At 37.2% G+C, this 17,135-nt stretch overlaps 1 protein-coding gene across 1 annotated transcript; it reads left to right on the top strand.

The window, feature by feature from the left end:
• Positions 1-421: 421 nt before the first annotated feature.
• On the top strand, positions 422-16,594 carry slitrk6 (SLIT and NTRK-like family, member 6). Its single transcript, XM_067403751.1, has 2 exons — positions 422-848; positions 12,948-16,594. The coding sequence occupies exon 2, from the start codon at positions 12,952-12,954 to the stop codon at positions 15,421-15,423; it is 2,472 nt and encodes an 823-aa protein (XP_067259852.1). The 5' UTR covers positions 422-848; positions 12,948-12,951; the 3' UTR covers positions 15,424-16,594.
• Positions 16,595-17,135: the final 541 nt, after the last annotated feature.

The following is a 17,135-nucleotide window of genomic DNA, read 5'->3' as shown; positions in this document are numbered from 1 at the left end:
AGATGATTGGAGATTCCATATAAATTGTCACATATTAAATAAATATTCAAAATAGCAAGGTTTCAAACTTTCAATCGAGTGACAACATGCCCTGCTGTAGGGCATGAGTACATGAGTTGTATCTTTTTTATGGTGCTTTTTTTTTTTCTCAAAACTTTAAGGTATGATCCAGAAAGTAACGTTTAACAACCAACGTCACTGCAGTACAAAGTACGAAAACTTCCCTCAGTTATTCCCAAGGTAACATAACTAACGGCTGAGGTTAGTCAGACCTTTACAGTCCTGCAGAAGTCCTGCTCGCGCTGCGCAAGGATGCGTTCAGGTCTTCTCTCTCTCTCTATTCTCACCATATGGAGGGAGGAGCTCTAGCGAAGTGAAGCTCCAGCACGAGCTCATTCACTGGGCAGATCGAGAGGCTGGATAGTCTGTGCCTCTCTCTTCATACCTTCTATAAGAAACCGCGGGGGTCAGGCGCTCCCCGAAGGGACGCGGACAGCTGAATTTTAATCGTGGACTTTTATTCTCAACCACTGGACTATCTGTGAGCTGAACGCTGAGACGTGAAGCCCCAAAAATGCGGTCGCGAAATATTTGAAAATCGCTACTGGACACATGAATAAATGATAAAACAAATCATCACTGCGCGATGGAGAGCTGAGGGCAAGTTGGACCTGGACTTGTTCCATGCGTCTTTTTGCACGTTGGGCTCTTCCGTGCCAAGGAAGCCTTTTGAGAAGTCCAGGCGTCCTGTTTGTGCTGCAAAACTGGGTGGTTTTGTTTGATCCACAAAGCACAGATAACTTGGCCAAGTGGAGCTACAAAGACTCCTGACTCGCTGCGTAATTTGGGTAAGAGTGGCTTACTAACGGCACATCCAAAGTCAAAGCAAGCATAGTGTGATTATTTCATGCGTTTCTGTGTCTCTTTTTCTATAGGACTGAAAGTGTTCAGGATGAATGATGCTCGGTAGTATTACAGCAGATGCGATAGATTTAGTATTATAAACATTTGGTACAGACATATACACGTTGGCAAAACGCCTAGATTGCTAGAGCACTTGTTTGTCCTTTGAACAGTTATAGTTTCTAATGCACCTCCTCTTACGGTGTATTTTTATTTTAATATTAAAGCATTTTAAAAGTACAATAGGCAGTGCTAATGCAACACCGTCTCCTGTGATCTCAAGGACACCTTATAAGGTTTATTTTACTTATTCATTCCCTGCAAATTCAATCCCTGTAAATGAAACTCAGGTGACTTCATTGTGATGTAGCCGTCTGCAGCACAGATGCTCGCCTTCAAAGTCACATTTACACAAAGGCATAGACACACACACACACACACACACACACACACACATACACACACAAGAACTCAGCCAGACATACCTACACACACACACACACACACACACACACAGGCAACGCAAAGTCTTAATTTAATGTCTGGAGAGGAAGAGTTTACAGCACCCTCTCTAGATGTTCAAGAGAGATTGATATATGCAGAGTCCACATTGCATCTATCATCATGTTTAGAGGGGTTTAAACTAGTCTGAATGTATTTATGATTACAGTGAGTTTGTTAAAGATAAACATTGTGTCTAAACCTTTATTGATTTTTAGTGCAACATACAAGATAAGTACAAAGCCACACACACATACACACACACACACACATATATATATATACTTAACATTGCAGTATCATGTTTAGTGGCAGTCATACTAGTGACACCAAAGTCATGGGTTTGATTCTTGATTCTTCATGCAAACTGAAGATGTAAATCACTTTGCATAAAAGCATCTGATCAATGCATACACATTTGGGAAGCAGGCTGATATTGAATGACTTTTGCCTAAAAAGCACTGATTATGAACAAAATTTCAACTTAATGACATACATATTTCTGTTTGGGTTCTTGGAGACCTCAAGTATTTAACATGAACAGATGCAATGCATTTTCACATGATGACATTTTCCAACACAGTACCTGCCAAATAGGATTTGTTTTATTGCATTTGTAATGTTACAATATGTTTTGGCATGCATCAGATCACCTGAGACAGAAGCAGTTGTAGTGATGCAATAGAACCACCAAAGAACTATTCAGTGAACAGTTACAGCTTTTTTTTTTTTTTTTTTTTTTAAAAATCTGAATAATATTTTTCACTAAAAAAGAACCTTTTGTGTAATGGAAATGTTCCATGTTGAGAGTTAAGATAACAATTATACATCTGCAATATAACTGTATATATAACTAACAATTAACAATATAGTTAAAGGATTAGTTCACTTCAGAATGAAAATTTCATGATAATTTACTCACCCCCATCCATCTGCCATCCAAGATGTTCATGTCTTTCTTTCTTCAGTCGAAAAGAAAATAAGGTTTTTGAGGAAAACATTCCAGGATTTTTCTTCATATAGTGGACCTTACTGGGGTTCAACAGGTTGAAGGTCCAAATTGCAGTTTCACTGTAGCTTCAAAGGGCTCTACAAGATGAGGAATAAGGGTCTTATCTAACATACCTTCAACCCGTTGAACCCCGGTGAAATCCACTATATGGAGAAGAATCTTGGAATGTTTTCCTCAAAAACGTTAATTTCTTTTCTACTGAATGACATGGGGGTGAGTAAATTATCAGGAAATGTGAACTAATCCTTTAAAGCATCAATAATATCAATCTAATGGCCAGAAGTACATATTAAAAATAACTGCGACTAAAATGAGAGATTTTACATGTGTATGTAAAAACAACACTATTAAAATCAACAGAGCATGAAGGTAAAACAGTGTACTTTTACTGATAGTGAAGACTGCATACACTACGCCACTCCATATCGAGTGGGCGACTTTATTAGCTTCACGGGACTGTGGGCTTTTTTTCCACCTCTTTTCTTATATGTGGGTGTTGTGGCATCCCCCTGGGGCGAGCACATCATTTCCTCCATAGTGCCACAGACACAATGAAGAGGCCATCTGCGCTAACCCACTGATTTGCGCAGGGTAAAATGGAGCATCACTGATTCGCTCATCGCTTTGCCCCAAGCCCAGTATACACTCTTTCTCTTCATCTCTCCATCCCTCATTCTCCTGCGCTGGATGTTAAGGTCCCCCCAGTGACATGTTGCGGATGGCAACCTGCAACAATCTGTTGTAGGTTACTTCCCTTTATGGTGAGCTATGTGCTTACATGCTCAGCATTGACACAGACATTACCAGTGCATCAAAACAAGCGCATTGGATCTCGATGGGCTAGATCTTATTCAACATTATGTGTGCATTTCACAAAGTATTGAGATAGCTCTTGATTAAAATTACATACTTGGTTAAAATTTGGATTTCACTGTAATGAGAACTATTTTTTAGTGGTGCTTGTCTGTTCAGATGCTTCAAAGTGTTGAAGGTGGTTGCAGGGATATTGCTTTGGTTGCTAAGGAGTTCGGAATAATTTTTAGTGCATTGTTGTATGGTTGCTAGGTGGTTTCTTACTAACCCAAGTTCAAAGATTCCACTTTAGAAATGGCTCAGGTGCTTCCTTCATTGTCAATCTGGGAATTTTTATTTATTTATTTATTTGCTTGTCGACCAACTGGTGAACAGCATAAGTCTAATGGCTCCGGAATGTAATGGCACACAACTGGTGTCTTTTGTGTCTGTAACAAAAATGATGTTGGATGAGTTATATGCAAAAAGTTTAGTACTTAAAGGGGACCCATTATGCAAAATGTGGTGTTTGAGCATAAATGTGTGTCTGCAGTGTGTGTACACAACCACCCTATAATGGTAAAAAATCCACCCACTCCTTTTTTTTTAATCCCCATAAATCAAAAGCAGTGTCTTAGAATCAGCCGTTTACAGATTTGAGCTTTTGTGATGTCAGAAATGCTTAGGCCCCACCCACAACTGCTGATGGACTCTGCCCTATTAGCATAGACCCCGCCCTGAGTGAGCTGTACACAGTCCGCCATGTTTATCTCCTCACCAGAGCATTTAACAGCAGCATTCAAGTAAGAAATTTGGTTCCACTTTATATTAAGTGGCCTTAACTACTATGTACTTAATCAAAAAAATAAGTACAATGTACTTATTGGGTTCATATTGAATTGCAAAACACTTTTGCTGCTATTGAGGTGGATACTGGTAAGGTTAGGGAAAGCTTTGGTGGTATGGGTAGGTTTAAGGGTAGGGGTAAGGTGTAAGGAATGGGTCAACAGTGTAATTATAAATGTAATTACAGAAATTAATTACAGATGTAATTACATGCAGGTGTTTTTAAAATATAAGTACAATGTAAAATCATGTATGTACACAATAAGTGCATTGTATCAAATGATTAATTTAAATGTAAGTACATAGTAGATAAGGCCACAATATAAAGAGGGACCGTTTGATTCATATACAGTTGTTAGGAACTGTATATTATGCTGCTGTCACTTTAATACACAGATCTTATGTACACATGCAATTTCTTTACCAACTGTGTTTATGTGAACTTTGTAGTTTAAGCGCAATAAGATGTAAAAGAGAACTTTAATACTCACGGGACATGCCGTCTGATAGACAGCTTTCCGTGCACGTGCTTCAAATGTGTTAGAAAATCATATATCAGAAGTTTAGACTGATATGGCTTTTTCTAATAAAGAATCTTTGTGGTATTTTGAGCTGAAACTTTACAGACACATTCTGGGGACACCTCAGACTTATATTGCATCTTGTAAAAAGAGGCATAATTGGTCCCCTTTTAAAGTTTAAACAAACCCCTTAACCATGAGCATCAGTAAAAGTGATGCTTGCCATGCTACTAACAACTATCTCAACTTTGTTGGGAAGAAATGCACCTGTAGTATCAAAGGCTCTTTGTCTTTTTTTTTTTTTTTAAGACAGTGTCTGTTGATGAAAACGACACTGAGAAAATTAAATCATCGATCTTCTTTCCCTGCATTGAGCTAATGGTTGCCCTTGTAAATACATGTGATTGTCTAGAGGATTCACATTGTGTGGTTAGAGGAGTTAGATTTATTGAGGCTGGGTAACACTGAAATACTTTTTTTTCTTGGCCTTTTTTTCTTGAGAAAACACTGGGGAAGAGCACTAACATGAACAAACTAGAGATGCACCGATAATAAATTTCTCTGCCAATGTCGATTATTAAAATGATCCCAAAACAATGCTGCAAACTATACAGGAAACCCTTACATTTAGTACATTACTATAATATTAGAGGTTCAAATTAACAACAGAGCCCAAACTATTATTTTCAACTGCTATTTATTTTCAGATATAATTACACCCAAATAAAAACTGAAATGTTTGTATGAAACTCGGTTACACACAAGGTAAATTTATTGACATCTTTCTGCAGTTGAAACACAGATTAAGTGATTACATGAGACATAATTAATTTCGGTAAGTTGTTCTGTATCTGTCAACATACCTTCTGATGTTCATGCATGTTTTGTTCATGCTGTAACTAAAGTGGAAGAAAAGACTTCAAGGCTTCGCAATGTTGTTACAGTGATCTTTCATGTCACATTTGCAGCATCAAAACGTGATAAAAATGGACAGAATTTGAAAGCTGACACTTTGTTTCTTATTAGAAGTAACAAAGCGCTCTTTGTGATAATTGGACGGGGAGCATGCTACAAATAATGTTTGGCGTAGCGAAAAAAACGCAGATCTGGCAAACCTGATTCAGTCAAATAGAGCCTCCTTTAACTATTCTTTAAACTGTTTTAACTGTTAATGCGTTATTGTGACATTCATTTGACCTGAATTCAACACAGGAGAGACTTTCTTCACACACAGCATGAGTTGCAGTCTGAACACACTTTTCCATCAGCCCCAATCATCGGCTGTTTTTAAACAATCTGCCTTTTATCGGCCGATACCGATTATTGGCCGATACATCTGAGCATCTCTAGAACAATGAACAGTTGTATTTTTATCAACTAACAATTACAAAGATTTATAAAAAAAAAAAATAAATAAATAAAAAAAAAAAAGGTAACTAATGTATTGCACATTGTTAGTTAATTAATGCATTCACTAATGTTATCGAATGGGAACTTATTGTAAAGTGTTACTGAATAAATCTAGCTTTAAGTGCAATAAAAGGAAAACAGTTGAAAAGCTGTTAAAAGTGATGGCTATTTTATTAAATGATTACATCTCTGTAATATCTTCTGTGGTTGTCTTATTAGCTACGGTCTTTTTCATAAGCTTCAGGCAAAACTGAATTCACAGAGCTGAACGACGTGAACACTCATATGATTCATCTAGAAATGCAGCGCTATATAATTTTAAGATGTCAGCTCTGTGTCTGACCCACTGCTGTCATTCTTCCACTTCATTTGCATCGGTGACCAAAGAAATTATATAAAGTTTTGAACAAGCCATTCAATATTTAGATCTTTTTTCTTGTATACATGTAAGCTAACACCATATTAGACATTTTTTTTTCCCCCATTTGCTTGAGAAAATATGAATGGTGCTTGTCAATGCAAAAATGCTAGGGTGATTGATTAGGGGTGTCAGACAAAATCAATCAAACACATAAATAGTACCCTTCTCAGTTTTATTTATTTATTTATTTATTTGTTCAACAATTTAGGGTACAATTTATGTCCATTGCACAAATGGCATGAGTTTTGCACCAAAGTTGAATACTTTGGGATAGGGGTTTGTTCGAATCACTAACCCTGAATATGAGCAACATTAATGCTTGATTTACTGTAGCATGTACCAATAAAATGAGATCACAGAAGTGTGGTCTAGAATAAACTGCAGTGAAGGGGAAAATCAAATGGAGAGCAGAAAAAGTAAGAACAACTTCCTGTTGTGATGTTGATTTGCAGGGAGAGGTACATCTGTTACATGCAGATGTTTGATTCTGTGAACATATTTGGTTCCATCCGGTAGATCTAACTGTTAATTTCTGTGAAATAATTATGGCACATTTGTTTACCAACACATTTGGAAGAAAGAATGCAGCACTTCTTCCCCTCCTAGCTGTGATGAATTCATTCGTATCATATATGAGAAATGACAAATATGATGTCCTGGGATGATATATTGGCTCCAAAACCTACATGGGCATTATAAGCACACTCACAACACTAAGGCTGTTCCAAAACGTATAGGCAGCAACATTTTGTTGTCTTCTTTACTCTTAAATATAATTGTTCTTTCGGTATATATGGTTCCATGAGGAACCTTTAACATCCATAGAACTTTTTTCATCGCACATAAGGTTCTTTATAGTGGAAACATGTTCTTTAGAATATTAAAAGGACGTTCTGATTGTAGCTGTGATTTTGTTGTGTATCGTGGGTTTTGTGATAGCAGAGATGGAATGTAGACGTATACTGTAAGTTATGCAATTGAAAGAGCAAAAAGGAGGGCTAAGAGGGGAAATCTCCTACGACAACTTGCAGTGCTACATATCATCGAGGCTGAGAAAAGAACACAACGCCGCAGACAGAGGTGACAGGTAAATGCCGTTAACATTAGCTTTCTGTATATTTATGTCTTATCGCTGTTTACCATGTACGTGGAGTAAGTATATATAAACTGTGTGTTTACACAGCTTTTTAAAAATGGTTGGTGCCGGTGTTTCGTATAGCATGCGTTCGTCCAATCAACGTACACTTGTGTCATTGGTAGTTCCAATCAGTGTTGGGGGTAATGTATTACAAGTAATACAAGTTATGTAATCAGATACCTTTTTTTTTTTTTTTTTTTTTTAAGTAACTAGTACAGTAACACATTACTTTTATATTTACAACAAAATATCTGAGTTACTTTTTCAAATAAGTAACGCAAGTTACTTTGTTTTCCATTTATTGACTACATTTTTTGACTGCCTTTGCATTTACTTCAGCCTGAGGCTTATTCATTTTGCATTTGGTATGGAAGGGCCTTTACATTTGCCAAAAATAGAATTTTTTTGTTGTTATAAAAACAAACAAATAAACAACCTAGCCCAGATGAGTAATGCAAAAGTAACGTAACGCATTACGCAATTAGTTTTTTTTTTTGTTGTTTTTTTTTGTTTGTTTTTTTAGGGAGTGACGCAATATTGTAATGCATTACCTTTAAAAGTAACTTTCCCCAACACTGGTTCCTATTTTGCGGGAGCTAATTTTGTACCCCTAAAAATCATTCCTATAACTTAAATAATTCCCAGTTCCTGCAGTGCGAACACAGCAAAAAAATGTGTTCTTTCATGATAGAATGTAAGAAAACTTGTTTTAACCAAATTCTAATGCAACATTGCATGTATCGCAGAGAAAGCAATCAAAGAAATCACTATATATATTTAGTCTGAATAAAAATTGAATAATTACCTCAATATGTACTTTTTATTATTATGCTTATTAGAATGATTGTTATATCAGTTGGTAGTATACAGCAAGACAGGATTTGAAACAGAGCCATTTTTAATTTATGCATATAAACTTTGACTCCAGGATCAAATGTGTTGTTAGTTTAGATGAAAATGATACAGTCACCTTTAAAAAACAAGTAAAAACCAAAATTAAAGTCATTCTGTTGAACCTTGGGTGTGGATAATAAATGGTTTCCTGATTTTGAACATAGCTGTGTAATGGAAGCTTAATTGACCTAAATTATTTTACCTGGAATGAGGTTGCAACCCTAACTGTATTGTCTCATAAAAATGTCACGATTGTCATGTTCAAAGCTGGAGGACTCAATTGGTTTGACACCAATTCCACAGCAGACATGAAATATACGACAATACTTGTGAAAGACAGGGAAAATTAAAGTTGTACCTGTCCTTTAAATAGCATATGGTAAGCAGATTATGCAAATTATGAGATGGCTTTGTGGTTGGTTTAAGCAGTTGATTTGCTCCTGTGTGACAGGACCACATCCATTGATTGCCATGCTTCATTGGCCAACCTTGTTCTGGTGGTGTTTCATTACTGATCAGATAAATAATGAATGACCAACCCTTAGAATTGTGTCCAAGCCAGCAGCTATTCTCTCAACCTGCTCATGCAAAACAATGCCTGCTGTCTATAAACAATACTTCTCCTGGGACTGGATCAAATATAATTTCCCTTTCAAAATGGTTAGCGTCATGAGTTTCTACAAAGATGTAAATGAGCTCCAAATAATAAAATAAGAATAAAAAAAAATGACCCAAACACTTTTACTTTGCAATTTGCAGTTAGTTGCAAACTATCTCTGTCTAGATTTTTTCTACTGGGCAGCTTGCTTGTGTTGCTGTAGGCTTGAAAGCAATTGGAATTCAGCATTGCAGGTAAAAAGCACATATGGGGCTTACAAAAAAATGTATTGCCTCCAAACAAAAGACACTGAATTGTGATGCCAAGATTAGATAGTGGAAACGAGAAGCACACAATTTATTTCTTCTGTTATGGATATATGAAGTGCTCAGCAACAAACAAGTTCACTAGAATCATATAAAATAGCCTTGAGGTTTTTTTTTTTTTTTTTTTTTTTTTTTGCTTTAATTTATTTGAGCATTTCACGGTTCATATAACGTGGTATGTCATCAAACATTGCACCAATGCACTGCTGTGATGAATTCTTCGGTTGTGAGTCTTTGCATTCTGGTCTAATGTTCAGTGGAACTGGCAACTTTGCATATATACACATACATATTTGTACAAAACATCACATGAAATGGCATGATGTGGTGTAGATACAGTATGTCTCTATTTATCTCTTCCATTCTTGCTGGGTCAGTTGTTTCTCTTAGACATCCTGGGTGAATATACCTTAAAGAGATAGTTCACCCAAAAATGAAAAATATCCCATGCCATCCTAGGTGTATATGATATCTTCTCTCAGGTGAACACAATTGGAGTTATATTAAAACAACATACTGGCTCTTCCAAGTTTTATAATGGTTGCTTGAGATTTTGAAAAGTGCATCTATCCTTCATAAAAGTAAGGTCAGAGGTCACTAGACTCACGTACGGCCGTTGCCAGAAGCCAATTATTATAGTTTATAAAGTTTTAAATATGGATATTTTTCTTACAAAAACTCATTGCTTTGCTGGAGCCAATATGCATTACATGATGGATGGATGCACTTTTTTTGGTCTTCAAAATCTCAAGCTCTTAAGGTGGCCATATGAGAGAAAATCCCAAAGGAGATCACTGTAATATATGAATTGTTTCTCCAAGACAGCAAAGAGATTAAATGGAAAGCAAATGGAGACATTTGCCAAGGTTCCCTGCTTTTTTAGGTTTTTTTTTTTTGTTTTGTTTTGTTTTGGGTTTTTTTCGACTGATAAAAATAACCAAATTAATCTCCAAATGTATCTACTCTATATTTTCAAAAGAGAGATTTCTCAAGCTGTGTTTGGGTTTGACAACAAACCAAGTCTGCAAATAAAAGTTAGAGATTTCAATATAAAATCAAACATTATATTATAGTACTATCCTCACTTATTTTGCAATTCTATAACCCTTTTGTACACTCTTAAAAGCAAAGGTTCTTGGTATATTTTCCATTAAAGAACCATGGAACCTTTCCATTGCACAACAAGTGCTTTATAGTGAAAAAAAGGGTTCTTAGATTATTAAAATGTTCTTCACATTAAGGAAAAAAGGTTATTTTGAGAACTGTTTAATGAAACCCAAAATGGTTATTCTATGGCATTTCTGTGAAAACCCCCTTTAAAACCTTTATTTTAAAGATTGTATCTCAACAATCGTTCTCATTTGCTATATGAAAGAGCAAGCTTCGGGCAATGACATTGCACACTTTGACATTTTGGACAATCAGAGCATGACATTGTTCAGATTTTTTATTTTTTTTTAAAGTAGTAGATCTGAGAATATAGGGTCTATTTCTGAGTATAGAAAAAAACTCTTAAGCAAAGATCTCCAATTGTTCTATATATAATCTCCCCACTATAGGAGGAGAAACAATTGAGAGATCAAAAAGATCTCATTTGTGACATCTCTTTCCTATGCTTTGGGTAACCGTGTGAGAGAAAGACAAGAAAATTTGCTGTTTCAGGACAGATGTTCCCATATTCCCCTCCAAGGATGTGTGGAGTTGGTTAGACAGGCAGGGTGGGCGTAGACCTGAGGGATAAGGACTCACAGGTCGAGCTATAAGTGCGTATGCGTGTATATAGATAGATAGTTAAGTAGATGGATATTAGACCCTGCTTAAATGCATGAGAGCGCAATATGTAGGCTTCACTGGCTTTTAATGGACCACAAATTCTCTCCTCACTGTCAACCACACACTGCTTGCTAAAAATAGGAATGGGACAGTTTTTTTTCCCTTCTTTGTCCTGTCATCTAGCATGACATGCAAGCATTCATTTTCTCCGCAGTTTTTGTAATCTTTTAATCTAATTTTATTTATGCCCCCGCCTCCTTCCACTGCCGTTCTACCTGAATCCTCAAGAGAGTCGACGAAAATCATCTTTGTTGTTTTTACACGCCGTGTTTGCTCAGAGCTGTCAGCGCACGCAGCCTGTCGGTGTCACGAGGCATGCCGGACCACTCAATGTTTGATTTAATGTCAATACAATTGGGAAGCCTTTCATTCCTCGAAGATTCACTGGGACTCTGGGGTGTTTTATGTTTCAGTCAATTTGCATAGAACTGTGTTATGTCACTTTAAACGACATTATAACAAAGAATAGCATGTGGTTATTTTCCTTCAATGGAAATGTATGAGGAAGAGGTGGCTATTTCAAACCTCCAGGGATTATTTTTCATTTAAATATCAACTTTGTTATAGGCGGGTCTCATAAAAGATAAACATAAACAAATGAAACAATTGTTGACATATAGTATATAGAATTTAGAGCTATAAAATGAATGTGGATAGCAGATCAGATCATTTGGTCTTGGAAGACTTTTATGAGAAATGTTTAAGTTCATATAGAGATCTCTTACTTTTGATTGTAGACTTGAAGACATTGTCTTCATCAGTCAGATATTTCTCCTGAAATCCCTTTGGACAAGGACATCTTAGATTTTAGAAAAAAATTGAAAAAGAACTGCATTATTTTTTCAAGTCATGAGATAAGTTCAGTAATAAATAAAAGAAACCAAGGGTTATTCGCTGAGGAGTCTGAATGATAACCGAATAAGAACCAGTTATTGGCTCCTAACCTATACAAATAAGACAAAAAATATAGATCTACAGCACTAATGTGGAAGAACCTGTTCTTGCAAGAATGCTCATACTGAGATACCTGACTTGTGCATTGTTTACAGACAACACATTTCTCTTTCATTCAAATGAATTCTGAGGTTTGTTGGCATAATGAGAAGATTATAAGACACATCTTAAAGCACACTCATCCAGATGTTAGAGGTAACAGGGTCAGGAAAACCAGTCTAATTATGCAAAGAAAATTCTCTGCCGCTGTTAATTAAGCATCATTCAGTTTTTCATGGTAAAATATAGGCTATGCATGCATACAAATTATTTTGCTTTTTTTGGAAAAAAAATGGTGAAATCATTTGTTCAGTTGTTTGATTTACAAATTATGAGGCATATAAGCATAAGTCATGTTTCTTGATTAGAATTTAATTATCCCAGTAATTTCAAATACTTAATTATTTCCCTAATGTGATCTAATCACCACTATTATCATCACCATCAATGACGCAACCAAATTATTCATTTAGGACTATTACAGTGCTAGTTATAAAGTGTTCCACTCGCTGCTTGTATGCAATAATAAAATGCAATATGTTAGCAAAGCTTTTAAAGGCTTTAATAATTTTGCAACTTTCTGAATATCTGTATTTAGGCACAGATTAGAAGTTTTTTTGCTTTTTTTTTCCTCCTCCTAAATCATATCCTGATTAGTTCATTAGATTCAGCAATGTGAACTCCTTGCTGTTATTTTATGAGTTTGCTAACTGCACCTAGTAATTATCTTTCCTTCTCTCCCCTGTGTTGTCTTTTTAGATTCATGGAAGGGGGGAAAATGCTGGCCAGGATTGTTTTCGTTTGCTCCTTTTTTGCTGGTGCTAGTCTTGGAGATACTGAGCCCAAGGTGCTGTACGATGGAGCTTGCAAATCTTTGTGCACCTGTGAGGAGAAAGATGGACAGTTGTACATAAATTGTGAGGAAAAAAACATAAGTAAAATGTCAGACATTGAAGTACCGTCAGATAAACCTTTTCATCTAAATCTATACAAAAATGACCTAGTGGAGTTACTTGCAGAGGATATAGATGCTTTCAAGAATGCCATCACTTTACATCTCGGTGCCAACAGCATACAGGAGCTTGAACCTGGTGTGTTCAGTGCCCTGGGATCCCTGAGAAAGTTGCACATAAACAGCAATTTCCTTGTCATGCTGAAGGAGGACACATTTCAAGGCTTGGTAAATTTGGAATATCTTCAGGCTGACACCAACTTCATCCGTGTCGTGGAGCCTGGGGCCTTCAGCAAACTTGTCCGTCTTAAAGTTTTGATCCTCAATGACAACTCCATTGAGTTCCTTCCAAGCAACATTTTCCGCTTCGTGCCTCTGACACATTTGGATCTGCGTGGGAACAAGCTGCAGACACTGCCGTATGTGGGTTTCCTGGAGCATATTGGTCGTATCATGGAACTCCTGTTGGAGGACAACGACTGGGTGTGTAATTGCGAAATCTTACATTTAAGGGTCTGGATTGAGAACATGCGAGCGCAGTCATCCATCGGCGAGGTGGTTTGCAACTGGCCTGAAGATCTTAGGGGCATCAGTTTGGCTAAGGTCAAAAGGGATTTACTTTGCCCCTCTCATGCTGACATCAACCTCGAAGAGCCATCAAAATCTCTAGACATGGTTGTCACCCCATCCACTAAGGTTGTTCAGATCCCGAATGTCAAAGATGATGCAAAGATACCAACACCTGCAAACGGCCTAGGGTCGTTTTGCGTGTCAAGGTGCTCTTGTGACAGTACGGGTTTTTTAATGCAATGTGAGGACAGAGGCATTCAAAGGATATCTGATCTTGGCATTCTTGAACAAAGCCCAACCATGCTGGTTTTGACAGGAAATATGATACAAAGACTTTTCAAATATGACTTTGTGACGTACGACAGTTTGGAATTGCTCAATCTGGCAAACAACCAAATAGACTACATCGAAAATGAAACTTTTCTGAGTTTGAGCAATCTGAAAAAGCTGTACCTGAATGGCAACAGGATAGGGAAAGTCTCTGCGACAATGTTTCTTGGCCTTCACAACCTGGAATATTTGTACTTGGAGTATAATGTCATCAAAGAGATTGAGGCTGGATCGTTCAACCCTTTGACAAATCTCAAGCTCCTGTTCCTAAACAACAATCGACTCAACACTCTCCCTGCACAAATATTTCGTAATGTGCCATTGGTGCAATTGAGCCTAAGGAAAAATGTCTTTATGCACTTACCGGTGAGTAATGTGTTGGACCAGCTCAATTATTTGGAGCAAATATATCTTGAAGACAATCCTTGGGACTGCACTTGTGATTTGGTCAGCCTCAAACAGTGGGTGGAAAAGCTTAGCAAGGACATTGTGGTGGGCACCATCTTATGCCACACACCTCAAAAACTGTCTACCGCTGATGTTAGAAACCTGAAGCATGATGTTCTCTGCCCTGGATTGGTAACCTACGAGGCCACAGAGGGTGGTATCCCAGTCACGACTGCGCCGGAAGGCGGCACCAGCAGTTTGTTCCGGTCCCTGACAGATGCAGTGCCACTATCGGTGCTCATCCTCTGCCTTCTCATCCTTTTACTGACCGTCATTTTCTGTGCTGCCGGGATTGTCGTGTTTATGCTACACCGTCGGCGGAGACAGGCTAAAAAGAAACAGGCCGAGGAGCAACCTCGCGAGAGCAGTCCCATCCACTTGCACTACAGCATGTATGGCCAGAAAACCACCCACCACGTAACTGAAAGGCAAGGACCAAGCATGTACGACGAACCTTCCCGTAGCCCCATCGTTCAGGTCTGCAGGAACCCTAGTTACTGCTCTCAGCACAAAGAATACGAGTTAGATGACTACGACAGCGATAAACCTAAGCATATCTGCCATAGCATCCTTGACAAGGACAACGAATCCCTCCCTAACGTGAAGTTCAGGGCCGTCACCGACTACCCTGCTGAGTTTGTGAGTTTGAGAGATGCAAACTCCTTGTACAAGAACATCTTAGAAAGGGAACGGGAGCTCCAACAGCTCAGCCTCACCGAATACCTCAGGAAAAACATATCGCAGCTACAACCAGCTGTGGACATGCAAGTCCCCAACCACCACAAAGAGCTGAAACTAATGGAGACTCTTGTTTATACGAGGCCTAGGAAGGTCATGGTGGAACAGACTAAAAATGAGTACTTTGAGCTCAAAGCCAACTTACATGCTGAACCAGACTATTTAGAAGTCTTAGAGCATCAAACGACTTTCAACTGAGATAAGTACACATACTTTGATTTGACAAATGATACTCCAAGTGCCTTGACAGTCCATTCTGAGTTCTGATTTAGCCCGAGAGATATAATACAACAATGTCAGAGTAGAGGCAATTCTCATGATACAATCATTCGACGCTGACACAATGCCTAATTTCAGGTGGACCTTTAGCGTTAGCATGCTATTGGGCATTACAGATGATGGATTATACATTCTAACACAATTCCAATCACACAGAAAGAGTCACAGAGTTACATCTTTGGATAAGATTGGCTTTGATACCAGAACATTTGTTTTGCATTGTGGTTAATGTATTCTCTTTATGTTTGCTACATGGTAGGGGAGACTAGCATAGAGTCACTTCACATTTCTATCTGTGTATCTCTGTGTATTATTATGTACGTGACAAATCTTTAAGCTCTGTTTATCTGTAGCAATGGAAGAAAACATGTTTTCCTTCTTTTTTTCTGTCAGACAGAACATTTATGGTTAGTTAAAACATTCCCTAATTTGCTAAGCTTTGAATTAAACATGCCCAACACAGTTTTTGTTCATTAAATATTAAATAATGGTGGTACTTAGATCTCGAGATGTCTGAAAATTGCATTTATTAATAAGTAAGGCGTCATCAACAGCAAATAGCTTGCCAAGTGGCTATTGTTTTGACCCTGAGGTTAGACTTTATGACTTGGCTCATTTATCGTGCCTGAAATTGGCATCTCACCTGGAATTGTCAACACGCCTGGAGAGTTTGTTCAGAAATTATGTTATCCAGACCCACTTGCTCATTACCGCCACTGCTTCTGATATGGACAAAAACTCTGCTGGGTATCCTTGGTGAAAATGAAAAGAAAAGAATTGCACTATTTAAAATACCATTTAAAGGTGGTTGATGACAATCACGTTGTTGGGCCGCACAGTCTATGCCATTTTTTTCCCCATAGTAAAACCAAGTAGTGTAGCTTCTGGTTTGTAAAATAATGTTGTTTAAAGTTCCTTTCAACACAAATCATATCTGAAAATTTTCTTTCAGCATGACAGTTATGCAGGGTGTTTTATCTTCATTATGTGGCTGGAGAAGAAAAAGACAATATATATCTATATATGTATATGTATAGAGAAATTATGCACACAAATTATTGTGTTGAGCCTTGAAATGTTTTACTGTATGGAAGAGCACCATAGCTTTATTTTGTACAAGTGTGGATGATAGTTATTTATTCTGTATATTTGTACATAATTTAACATTTATATGTTTGTGTGCCTTCAATGTGGTACCAATTAAGCTGTAAATAAACAAATAAATAAATATATAAATTGAGAACATTGCAGATAAGTAAATTAAATAACAATGATGAAAAAACAATGGTGAACAATAGAAAAGTCATTATTTTATGCCAGTGGTTCTCAATAGGTGGATGACGATGTAAAAATGTTTGATAGCATCCCAGACAGTAGGGTGGAGGAGGAATGTTAATTGTGTTAATTGCAAATGATAAAATGAATTAACCATTCAATTGTACAAAGTTAGGAGGAAAACAAAGTAAATAACTTTTTCAGCTTTTAAAACGATTTCCAATTGAACTCCACAATATTTTGGTGCAAACACATCTGTCACTTGGTAGAAGCTAGTGAAATTAGACAGATGCCAACATGGAGAGATTGCTTGACATGTCCTCATACTCAAGCCAAGAGCAAATGTATATAAATTA

This window comes from Chanodichthys erythropterus, chromosome 12, assembly GCF_024489055.1.
Source record: "Chanodichthys erythropterus isolate Z2021 chromosome 12, ASM2448905v1, whole genome shotgun sequence".
NCBI classification, from domain to species: domain Eukaryota; kingdom Metazoa; phylum Chordata; class Actinopteri; order Cypriniformes; family Xenocyprididae; genus Chanodichthys; species Chanodichthys erythropterus.
The sequence above is the reverse complement of the archived record's forward strand: the minus strand, read 5'-3'. Positions and strand labels throughout refer to the sequence as shown.